Source organism: Camelina sativa, chromosome 8 (genome assembly GCF_030686135.1).
Source record: "Camelina sativa cultivar CO46 ecotype springtype chromosome 8, ASM3068613v1".
Classification (NCBI taxonomy): Eukaryota; Viridiplantae; Streptophyta; class Magnoliopsida; order Brassicales; family Brassicaceae; genus Camelina; species Camelina sativa.
In genome coordinates, this window is record NC_141887.1 from 12,839,403 (window position 1) to 12,852,636 (window position 13,234).

The window sequence follows — 13,234 nt, forward strand, 5'->3', positions numbered from 1 at the left end:
GAAAAAGATAGAAGATCCTTCGTTCCTTAAGGAACATCAGTCAACAAGAGAATTCATAGAAAAAAAGACATGACATCAACAAGTTCTAAACCAACCAACAAAGATTATCAATCATAACACAATTTTTCAAGGACACCGACTCGACTGGTAAGACCATCCACCACCTCCTTTAGTTTGGCAATCTCGTCAGTCTTGTCCTTAAGCTGCAACTTCAAATTATAGATCTGAGTATGATGGAGCTCGAATTCCCTCAATCTCTCCCAATGGTTATCAACATCCTTCCTTGAGCTTTTTGTTTCTTCTTCAATTGCATCAACCCAAATTTTTCGCCTTTGTAAGCCATCAGCATGCACAATATATCAATGAACAGACAGCATACTTAGATCTCTCAATTGTATTAGATTTAATTTGATTTACCTCATACTTAATGCAAGTAAACCATCTCTTTTTCTCTGTTTCTGTTGGAGAGATCTCTTCAACAATTCGTTCGCCACACGGGCATATTAGAGGCATGCCCAAATCACCATCGGCTATGGCAATTCGCAACACGTCTAACTTCCTCGCCCTCTTCTGATCAGCATAATATGGATCCGCCTCAAATTGCTCCATGGTTTCGAAGGAGAAGAGAATGAATGAATGAGAATGAGAAGAGAAATTAGAGATCTAGATCAACTTTCAGGATTGAGAGTGGATGAGAGAAGTTTCGAAGGAGAAGAGAATGAATGAATGAGAGTGAGGAGGAGAGAAGACGATGAACGAAGATTGAGAAATCTTAGGGGCTGTGGTCAAGAAAAAAAGGAAAAAAGCTTAAAATTATTGCCACATGTGCAATATGTGTGCGTTCACACTGCGTGTTCACACACAGTTATACCGATTAAATCAGTTGCACTAAACTTGCACATAGTTGTACTTTAGTGGTTTTTGAGTTTAATTAGTTATACTAAACTTTAAAATTATTTTTTTTAGTTTAACAGTTGATTAAACTTAATTAACATACAATTACAAGTTTTTTGTGTATTCATATGTTAAAAACTGTAATTTCATAACTTTGTCATCATTACTTGGTTATTATTTACAAAGTGACATTAAAAGTGTAAGGAAACACTTGTTGAGATTCTTCAATAATAATTCAAAATAGGTATATTTTGAAAAAATATTTATTTATAGTAGAAAACTATGTAGAACAATTACACAATATGTATTATCAATACTGGTTTTATGTTTTATTAATTTATTCTCAATTTTATTATTTTCAGTAGTACCATTTTTACGAGTTTTATCTTAGTTTGTGCTAGTTTTACTCTCTTCTATACCCATCTGTTGAAAGAAGAAAACATTAATAGACTTCAAATTAAGTTTTAAGAGGGAGTTATGCCATAAAAAAGTAGAGAGTAGTCAAAATAAACATAATTGATACATGAATCAAACATGACCATTTCAAGAATCTCTAGATAACAATCATTGGAGCCCTTGTCTCCGCCGCCTTTTATTCTGAGTCCTAGGTCGAGTTTTTTCCCCAGCAGATGCACACCTTTTTTGTTTTCTTTCTTCCCCTTTTTATTTTTCGATTCGGAGGTATGATCTGCATATCTTGGACTTCATCTGGGACATCCCATCGAGACTTATCAGGTACTAGATAAATTGTCCTGCAATATGCAATTGCCCACAACTCCGTCCAATAAAACTTAGAACATAGCTCGTGTAACTCGATATCCTTACCTCCATATTTTGGAATGTAATGAAAGCCGCCAGTGCATGCACACAAGGATACTTTTGTACATCGAGAAACCTGCAACTGCAACTTCTCAATTGCATTGTATTCAAGTTCGAAACCATTTAGCTCTGTCACCTTTAGTTTCTCAGCAGTTTCCCATAAATCATGTAAGTAGTTATCCACTAAAGGCACCAATTTATTTGCGACTGATCCAGACACGACATCTTTTCGATGATCATTAAACCATTCAGAGATTTTTTAAGTATTGTATCAAGCATGGGTATTAAGGAGTACCTCCTTGCATCTTTAAATACGATGTTCATCGATTCAACACAGTTGCTTGTGTCTAGGTTGTATCTATCTTCTGGAAAAACACATCTTGCCCATGTTTCTTTCTGGGTAGATTCTTCAAGATACTTGGCAGCAAAAAGATATATTGTCGTAAAAGAAGCATTAGCAATGTTGAACTCAGCCACTGTGTAAAACCTACTACACTCCATGAATCTCCATGCAACAACGTCTTTGTTGACGTTACGAGCATAACCTTTCACATTTTGGGATAAATGCCATATATATAAACCATGATGAGCCAGAGGATACACATTAGCTATGACTTTTATGAGACTTGAGTTTCTGTCAGTCATAAATATTATTTCAGAAGAGTCCCCAACTATGGTTTTCAACATCTCCAAAAACCAATTCCAACTTGCATCATTCTCACCATCAAGAACACCAAACACTACCAGATAATGGTGACGATTAGGATCTTGAGCCGACGCAAAAACAAGAACACCCGCATATCTGTTCTTTAGAAAAGTTGCATCCATAGTTATAACTTTCCTCATGACTTGAAATCCTTCAACGCTAGCTCCCAAAGCTATGAACAAGTACATGAATTCATTATTCTCATTGCAATGCACATAAGATCTTGTACCATGATTAACCTTTTCTAACATGTGTAGATAACATCGCAGCATCTTGTAGCTTTCTTCTGGGGTACCTGTCAAATCACTAACAACATGAATTTTCCCTCTCAACATCGTGGAATATGATATATCAACACCTAATTTGGTCTTGACAAGATCCATGATAATTTTCGGAGGTGGAGTTTCCATTTGCCCTGGATAATCACCATGCAAAAGAAAAGCAACTAATCGTGGAATAATATCTGTCTTTGGTATCCTAGCAGCTCGTAAACCCCAATTACATCCTTCTTTAGGACATTTGAGCATATAACACACCTTGTCCGACTTTACTATTGCAAAACTAAAACAGTTAGCAAATGAAGCTCTATCCACCACCTCTTGTAAAGCCTTCTTGTTTGGAAATTCTTGAAGTTTACTCATACCCAAACCATCATCCCATGGTTCAATAAACTTACACGGTTGAACAACAGGTTGTGGCTCAGTATATTCATCACCTTCATCACGTGATACAACTTCACCCTCTTTATTAGAATCACCCTCTACAGCCTTTTCTTTGCCTACGTAGACAACAATGGCGTTAGGTCCGATTTCATCATCTTTCGAATGTTGGTTTTAAAAGTTCATACCAACAAAACTTTGGTCCACTTTGGGCACTGTGGGCACTGTGGGCATTGTGGGCACTGTGGGCACTATGGGCACTTACTCAGGCTGAGGCTCGGAAGGGATGACATTAATTTTAGGGGCTGTTTTGGAGATGTGATTTCTAAATCTATATAGAATTTAAATAATGGAAATCAAAACATATGGATTTTAAAATAATATGTTTTATCGTTGGATTTGAATCCTTCTATTTTACACTTTCAAATCCATTTAAAACATAATGTGGATTTTGAAATCCAAAAATAAATCATTAAATGAATAACATGGGATTTTAACATATATTTGTAAATCATATAACCAATAACACATAATTTTGATAAGTATTTTAAAATCAATGATTTAATAGCACATGATTTTTGTTTGGATTTCCAAATCCATTAAAAATCATAGAACCAATAATCCCACATTAGGAGTTAGAAATGTATAAAAGTTTGTTTGTAACTCTCATAATAATATCATAGTAGTGTTCTCAATAAATTTAATTTAATATAGTAGAACATGTTAAAAATGTATTAGTATGCACTTAATTGCATTTTTGTAACTCTCAAATAGTTACCTTTGATACATTGATCTATGTATTATTTATTTAAAGAAAGACAAATATCTCACTATAACCATCATGGTCTCATATTTCATATCTCACATAATTTTATAAATTCTACAATATCATTATTTTTTTCTTGATTTAACTAATGATTTTTAACTGAATAAAAGTTTCAGTTTATTTGAATAGGATACATGTAATATATGATATATTGTTTAATTATTTTTTTCTATATGAAACATTATCATTTCATATAAATCAAAGTCCATACACAATTAAAGACATTAAGATAATAACATAATAAAGTAGTTGCTGTTTTGTTATTTTATTTTTATGGAAAATGTATTAGTCTAACTATCTTTGTTAGACTCATTTAGTTATATATGTATGAGACACTACAAACCTACTGTTTATTATTTTGATTTTTTTTAATTGAAACATTTTAAATCTCTTTAAGCTATCACCATAAATAAATAAAAAATATGCATAACTAACACCACAAAATAATTTTATGAAAATATATATCACAATGATTTTGAAATATGATTACAACTACAAAAATATATGGCATATGGCATGTAAAATACAATATGACTTAATTCCACTAAATATTTTATCATCAAAAAAAATTTGATTTCTTTACTTTATTTAAATTTTGATGTATACCAAAAAAAACAAAATAATAAGAACATTTAATTTATATTATTTTTTTTCAAAATAGAGTAACAATTATATAAGAACTCACGCGTAGCGTGAGCTAACACCTAGTAACCCTAAAACTAGTCCCCGATTAATTTCCGTTTAATCTCTGACTTTTCTGTTAGATGCTAGGCCTACCCCAACCGCCTGACTATCGCCTAGCGATTTCTGAAACAAGAATTATATTTCTGATCTTTTTGTTATATACTAGACCTACCCCGACCGCCCAACTATTGTTTAGCGATTTCTAAAACAGAGGTTATATTTACTGAGAAGCAAGTACCCGCGTTTGAGCAGATGTTAGTGAGAGAGACAGGTTAGAGCTAAAAAAGCCTCATCTGGATGTTTGAGAATCTTTAAGATTCTTGACGCACGTACGTACGACTTTTCCTTAATTTTGATCTTTAATTAATTTAAAATAAATTTATATTTTAGTAAGGTTATTCTAATACATGTTTGCTGAAAATAGATTTATTAAATTGGATATCAGATTCCTTTTTGAGACTTTTTTTAACGTAGAAACCGAAACTAAAATAATAATAATTATATGCTCTAAATGCATGAAAACGAACTACACGCGTTTATGTAGTAAGCAAAATCACATGTTTTGGTCTTATTTGTGATTGCAATCACTTTTAAGCATGGAAAATATTTTATAGCAGATGTCGTGTGATAAAGCATGATTCGTTCGAATCTTTTGTATAATTATTTAGTTTAAAATTTTGTATCATATCATCATCTTTCTCAAAAGAGTAATAACGTGCATATTTACATGAATTGATTTTCTTCTCTCTGTTTTTTTTTCAATATTGCTCACATGAATTATGAGGGGTAAATGCATCTTAGGCATACTCTAATGAAATTCATGTTCTCATCTCTCATGCGCTTAATATATATATATATATAGTCTGATCGAGAAACACTTAAAAACAAGTATTTACGGTAGTAAAGTGTGATATATTATTCTTAATATAGGATATTTTAGTTAAAACACACATATTTAGAAACAAAAAATTTTAAAAATTTTAACCGATCATAAATAAAACTGCATAATATAAAATATAAAATTAATCTAAAAGTTGTATAAAAATTTGAAAATATCCTATAATATGAAACAAAGATATTTTTGTAAACATCCTATATTATATAAAATGGGGGTATTTTATTCACGTTTTGCAAATATAATTCCTCCCTAAGAATGACAAGTATTTATTTAAGTAAAGATTGATATCTTTTTTTATTCACGTTTTGGAAATATAATTCTAGTACTTCTCTACTATTTAAAATATTCATCAAATTTTCACGTATTAGATAAATGGTTATGTTATATATTAATATTATTAGCATGTAAGAAACAAAAAAAAGACATGATAAATCATTTTAATATTCTCTAATTATTATCCGAAAACTTTAACCAGTTCAATATTTTCAACAATCAATTATTTTGCTATTATAATAGCTAATATTTATATACATATAATATCAATTTATTTTCAGCCTAGCTAGCATGCATTTAATCTCGTTATTCATTAATAGTCACACGGTCATAAAGATCACGTTTGAGTATTTCGTGCATCTTTGCATGATTTCATTTTCTTCTTTGGCTTTCAATCACTTCCGAACCTATGAGTAAAAGCATCTTAGCTCGGAAAAGAATGCATAATTAAGAACATGCGTTTTACGGTACCAACGAATATGATTGAGAAACAATACCACTAGTTCATGTTTTTAAAACGTAATTGCACTATTTTCATCACTAAAAAATTATGTCAAATTTTCTTTTCTCTTGTAAATTTACTAACATATTTAAAATATAATAGAAAAGGTGACTAATCGACTGCACCTTAATTAGTTTTCAACGTACGTTTTATACTTACTCTGTGCCGGTTTATTGTTTTGCTATTAGTTATTCAACTATTCCTCTATCACAGTCTTCAGCTAACATACAAATAATATCAAAAGATATGGTTCAGCCTAGCATCTCCGTCATGATTCATTAATAGTTACACGACCACACAAACATGATTCATTAATAGTCATGAAACATTAATAGTCACACGACCACACAAACATGATTCATTAATAGTCACACGAGTGATCCACGACAACTCAAACACCCAACTATAGTTGCTAACATGCAATGTCTAGCCATCTAATTTTACAAAAGTTCATCTAGTTAAAATTGCTATAGTTAACATTTTAATACAATAAGAACTACAAAATTTTGAAAAACAAAAGTAGAGATTTAACATCTCACTTAGCTTGAACGTCATTTTGAAGATTTTAGCCATGAAATCAAAACTCTAAACAACTTATTTACCATGCTACGCCATCAAAAGTCCGCAGCAATTCTGCTATTTGTTCTCTCAATCTAAGTTTTCTGATAAGTTCTGTAGCCGACTCAACAGATATAAAGTTAAAAACTTCCTTACAAGAATATATTACCAGAGAAAGAAGTGGCGACATAACAGAGAAAGTTTTTAACTTTATATATTGTTGAATCGGCTACAAAACTTATAAGAGAAAGAACATAACACTTGGACTGGAAAGTTTAATAAAGCATTATTACATGGATGTTTGTGCATATCAGATTCAAGAATATTGCTACTCGGAAAAGGTTTCCACATTTTTTGGTACAGTGTCTAAAATGTATGAGAGTCTCTGATAAATATTTACTATGTTTCTTATTAATCCATTTTCTGTAAAAATATATTTTCCAAAAATGATAGATTTTAACCCTTTTTCAAAAAATAAAATAATAGATTTTTGGTGTTTTTGTACAGTATTTATAAGTTATTAGTGATCATTGTAAACTTGAAGAAAAAATAATTCAATACTACTGGTTTACCGTTATAGAAATTTGTAAATCACAATATATATATATATATATATATATATATATATGTATAATGTATTTATAAGAAAATATTGGTATGTTTTTTTAAAATATATATATATGTAAAACTCAAAAAAAATATAAATTAAATTACGAACAGAAAGAATATGCAAAATTCAGTCGCTTAAGTAATATTCTAGCTTCTCTAAAAGAAAAAAAAAAAAAAAAAAAAAAAAAAAAAAGAAATCTAGCTTCTCCAGAAAAAATATTTGTATCATTACACTTGCTATGTTTTTTCTTTAACTCTTAATTCTATGTTGTTTTTTCTGTCGTTGTTGTTTACTACAAAATTGAATACGATGCACATTATCTTTATCTCTAGATTTTTATCAAGAGTCGGATGATATCGCAGCGATGACTTTAGCAGAAACTAATAAGCTATGATTATCAAAAATATGTTTCCTATGTTATTATATCTTAACGATCTACGATTAGAAAAAAAGTAGATGGACTTTCGCAAGACATTAAAATTTAAATTACATAGTCAACGTAAAGAAGATAAGACAACAGTCTGTATGATGTAGATTGATATTGGTTGTTAAATTAAATGGACACGTATGATGCTTTGGTAGATTTATTCTTATTTCGTTGGTACTTAGTCGTTTTAGCTCTTTGCTGTAGCCTAGTCTGAACGTGTTGATATCTTCGACTTGTCATAAAACTCATTAATTAATTCACTGGATAGCACATTGTTGGTCAAATAATTCACTTGATTCAATTTATCTAATTACCGTAAATATGCATTCATGCCTAGCATTAGATTGATATACATTGATACGCATAGAACATCCCGGATTAGGAAGTACCCTAGTTTGTTTTCTTATTGAACTATATCTAGCATTTCATGCAACAAGTGCACAAATTTACTCCACCTACCATTTACGAAACTTCAACTGCGGTTTTTATGATCATTTCCTTAAGACTAAACTTAGTAGATATTTATTTCTCTCATGATCATTCAACATCAAAGATGAGTCCTTATAAAATTAATTTACCAATTTCTCGTAGTATGAACTGATTTGTGACTTGCATGCATTAATCAAAAGTTCAACCTTTTCGCTAGCAATTCTCATCTTGTATTCTTCAAAACTGATTTTCTATATGATGCGATAACCTATATATGTTCCTTGTCTATGCGTTTTATAATTGATGCTTCTACATGGTCGCTTTTACTGGAAGTTGGTTTAGTTTGAGTGATTTGAAAAGGTAGCGCGACAAAAATGAGCGATTGTATTTTAATCGGTTAGTGGAGAATGGAGATGATCCACTAGGGTAATATATAGTATTCTCTTATTTTTCTTCATTATACACATTACCATTTTTCTGCCCTTTATATAGAATTATCTTTCTTTTTTTTGGGCAAGGATTCTCTTTCTTTTCTTCATTGTATTTTACCTATTCTTTTTAAACATTATTAGTTATCGTTTTATATTTCAACCTCTGATACTATAATTGAGTTAGACATTTTCGTGTGCTTACATATAAAAAAAATCTCTAGAACATGAGGAACAACAATCTAGTTCTCTACCATTTCAAGTTAACCCAGTACTTATTTAAAGGAAAAACAATAAATTATAGAAATGCGTGAATTTCCATTTCGTGTTTACACAATAAATTAAATGTATAGAGTAACAACAGAAAAGATTGTCTTAAACCTGTATGGAAAAGAGTTTTATCAATTATTGTTTTCTCTAGTGACGACTGTGAAAGAAAAGGATTGTCTTAGTGCTTATTGATTACCAATGCTGGAATAACTTTATAATGTTCACAATAATAGATGGATGGAACATACTATTCACAATAATAGAAGATTAAGATATAAAAGCTTAAGAGAAAGTGTTCCTTTAATTTCTATCTTGTTTCTGTGTATTGTTGAGTATTTTGGTTTGAGAGTAAACTCATTACATGCTGAATGCCGCATTGCTTGCGTTATCTTTTTTTTTGAAAATCATGTGAATATCATTAAATGAAGTGTTGTAGTTAATACAGAGTCCTAATACACAAGCGAACAATCTTGCCAAAAAATAATAAAAAACAAGGAGAATTGGAATCAAAGCCTTTTGTTGAGTAGAGGACTAGTCATAATCGAGCCAAATTGGGAGAAGCTGCTTGAACTGCTTGCGATGTTGTTTGGCTAGAAGAGCATCTCGGATTTGACGGTCTAGTCTCTTGAAGAGAGCGAGAGCGTCAGTGGAGATGTTGATAACTGCTTGCGTTATCTTTTTTCTCGACCAGCCCGATTAAGCTTGATTGATATATTGTATGATTCAAATTGTTTAAACCAATTGTATGATTAAAAATATCCCCGGTCTTATAATATGCATCTACGTTTTGTTTTACGTCCTTCCTGTCAACTATCTAAAATAGAAATAAAAATACAGATAGGATAACAAATACATCGGAAACACAAAGGAAATGAGGGAACACATAATACGTCCAAATGACATACTCTAAAGTACTAAGGAAAAAACGAAAAAAAATATCATAGAAAACGATTAAATTATTATAAGCATTAAAAGGAAGAAACAAAGTGTACGTGTGGGTGTGGGTCAGAATAATTAAATATAATTTGTACGTGTGCGTTTTTGGTCAAAAGAATCAACACCGTCTAGTATCACTATAGCTAATACTGTCGGGACATTGTCTCCTAATAGATCACCTCCCTTAGTCTCCCTCTCCATTATATATTCACCATTCTTCGTCCTTGTTCCTCAACAGGGCTCACATTTCTCTATCTACCAAAACTTTCATTCTACTTCTCTCTATCTCTCTCTCTCTCTTTATTGCTGAGCTTACCAAGTGAAAGTACTTGTACTTGCTATATAGTGATCACCGAGTTAATAAAAAAAGAAAAAAAAATGTTGTCAAGCAAAGTTATCGGCGACTCTCATGGACAAGACTCATCCTACTTCCTTGGATGGCAAGAATACGAGAAGAATCCATTCCACGAGACTTTTAACCCTAGTGGGATTGTTCAAATGGGTCTTGCTGAAAACCAGGTTTGTGTGAATCTATGACCATTTTTTTATTTTCTTTTTGGCTGAACACCCACTGATCGGTTGTTGTTTCTGTCCTGTGCAGCTTTCGTTTGACCTAATAGAGTCTTGGCTTGAAGAGCATCCAGAAGTCTTGGGTCTGAAGAAAAATGAAGAGTCGGTGTTTAGAAACTTAGCTCTGTTCCAAGATTACCATGGCTTACCAGCTTTCAAGGATGTAAGTAACATCAGCTACTTCTACATATTGAGAGTGTTTAGTCCGAGTTTCACTTTAGTTTTGACCTTCGTTTTTTATTTATTTATGAATATATATATACCAAAATAAAACATTAAGTTTTATTGTTTTTATTTAAAATTTTAGGAACCGTTTTAAGTGAAACATATCCTTCATTTTTCTCAAAAAGGGAGATATTCTTTTTTGGTCGAGTTCGATCGGATTTGGTTTATTGGATAATAAGAAACTATATTCTTTTTTTTAACCTTTTTCAAACTACGAAACTAATTATTATTTGCTTTTATGCAACAGGGTATGGCGAAATTCATGGGGAAAATAAGAGGAAACAAAGTGAAATTTGATACGAACAAGATGGTGCTCACAGCTGGCTCAACTTCGGCTAACGAGACTCTAATGTTCTGCCTTGCTAATCCAGGAGATGCCTTTCTTATCCCTGCACCTTATTACCCAGGGTACGTGTATATATTTACACTTAAAAAAATGAATTAGCATTGGTTACAAAAAAAAGACTAAATTCTTTCTTTGGTTCATCTCTTGAAGGTTTGATAGAGATCTCAAATGGAGGACAGGAGTAGAGATTGTTCCTATCCACTGTGTAAGCTCGAATGGGTACAAGATAACGGAGGATGCACTAGAAGATGCTTACGAACGAGCTCACAAACTTAACCTAAACGTTAAAGGAGTTCTCATAACGAACCCTTCAAACCCTCTAGGAACCTCTACCACCCGTGAAGAGCTTGATCTTCTTCTGACCTTCACATCCACCAAGAAAATCCATATGGTGAGCGATGAGATCTACTCGGGAACGGTTTTTGACGCTCCTGAGTTCACCAGCGTTCTAGAAGTGGCTAAGGACAAGAACATGGATTTGGATGAGAAAATCCATGTTGTTTACAGTTTGTCCAAGGACCTAGGCCTCCCTGGATTTCGTGTAGGCTTGATTTACTCGGACAACGAGAAAGTGGTGTCAGCCGCGACCAAAATGTCCAGTTTTGGACTCATTTCTTCCCAGACTCAGCATCTGCTAGCCAATTTGCTGTCTGACGAAAGATTCACGACCAACTACTTGGAAGAGAACAAGAAGAGGCTGAGAGAGAGAAGAGACAGGCTGGTTTCGGGTCTAAAGGAAGCAGGGATCGGTTGTTTAAAGAGCAACGCAGGTTTGTTCTGTTGGGTTGACTTAAGACACCTCTTGAAATCCAACACTTTCGAGGCCGAGCACTCTTTATGGACAAAGATTGTGTGTGAAGTCGGTCTTAACATCTCTCCAGGCTCATCATGTCACTGCGATGAGCCTGGTTGGTTCAGAGTTTGTTTCGCGAATATGTCAGACCAAACGATGGAGGTTGCTATGGACCGTGTTAAAGGTTTCGTAGAGGACAATAATCGCGGTTCACAAAAGAGGACCATGTGGAATACAAGGAGAAGGTCGCTCATCAACAAATGGGTCTCCAAGCTTTCCGCTGTTACGTGTGAATCAGAACGTTGATGAGTTGTCTAAGAATCTCTCTTTGGTTACTTTTCATATTATAATTGTTTTTCATGTTTTTTTTCACTCCAGATTTGGCGCAAGCCATTATTGGAGTTTAGCTCTACAAAATAAAGGAAAAAAGTACTGTTTTTTTTTTTTTTTTTTTTTTTTTTTTGTCTTTTTGAAGGGTGGTGGTATTGAAGGGTCCTGTTTTTTTTTTCTTTCGTTTGAGTAACCAAATTGTATTATTTTATTCTTTCACAGTCATGAAACTTTAAAATTATTACTTGGGAAGTTAGCAAATTGCACAAGAAACATTTTTGTTACTCTAACGCCAAAGATACAGAGAATATTGACAATAATATATGAAACTAAGAGCAAAAGTAGTGGTAAGTCTCACACACATAAAATAAATATTTAAAAAACAAATAATATTTTTGAATTATGAGAGTTTTTCAAAAAAAAGGTGAAAGTCTCTTGTAGTTTTTTAAATAAAATTTTTTTCTACTTTTTTTTAAATTCTTACAATTATATAATACTACTTATTATTTTATTTTATTTTTGGATGAGAAATTTTCATGAAAACTCCAATTGTACCTACTCTAATGCTGAAGAACAGCTGGAAATAAACAAATGTTCATATACTAGAATTAATGAATAAAACCCCCATTATTTTGGTTTCTTGTGATTTTACTTCAAAAAAAAAATTCTCTAATGTTCAATTTTTTAACTAATATATAAATTACTTACTAATAAAAAGGAGTCATTGAGGCTCCTCAGGCTATCCACATTAGCCAATTCTAAAACACCTTTGGAGATGCCACGTCAATTTCTTATATCTCTTCCTTTTAAATAAAACCACAAGGGAAAAAATAAAAAGACACACAACCCAATTACCTGAGCCATCTTGGCAATATTATTTTAGCTCATTTATTAAACTTATTGTCAATGAGCCCTCCAATCTTTAACATTCATGAAAAAAAAAACCTTCTTTATTGACATCTCTTCCATCGCTCTCCACCGCCTTCATCAACTTATCTTCCACAAACCTGAAACTCTCAATCGATTCAATTTACCCAGAAATTTTTTATAA

The 13,234-nt window shown here is 32.1% G+C and overlaps 2 protein-coding genes across 2 annotated transcripts; one reads left to right on the forward strand and one right to left on the reverse strand.

Annotated features, from left to right (window-relative positions):
• Window positions 1-1,498: 1,498 nt before the first annotated feature.
• Window positions 1,499-3,312, reverse strand: LOC147940031 (uncharacterized). The gene is made up of 4 exons (XM_087461115.1): window positions 3,267-3,312; window positions 2,436-3,197; window positions 2,049-2,384; window positions 1,499-1,938 (listed from the first exon to the last, which is right to left on the reverse strand). The coding sequence occupies exons 1-4, from the start codon at window positions 3,310-3,312 to the stop codon at window positions 1,499-1,501; spliced, it is 1,584 nt and encodes a 527-aa protein (XP_087317241.1).
• A 6,846-nt stretch (window positions 3,313-10,158) lies between these two features.
• LOC104707149 (1-aminocyclopropane-1-carboxylate synthase 11) lies at window positions 10,159-12,467 on the forward strand. The gene is made up of 4 exons (XM_010423431.2): window positions 10,159-10,438; window positions 10,521-10,652; window positions 10,962-11,122; window positions 11,211-12,467. The coding sequence occupies exons 1-4, from the start codon at window positions 10,298-10,300 to the stop codon at window positions 12,157-12,159; spliced, it is 1,383 nt and encodes a 460-aa protein (XP_010421733.1). The 5' UTR covers window positions 10,159-10,297; the 3' UTR covers window positions 12,160-12,467.
• The last annotated feature ends 767 nt before the right edge of the window (window positions 12,468-13,234 follow it).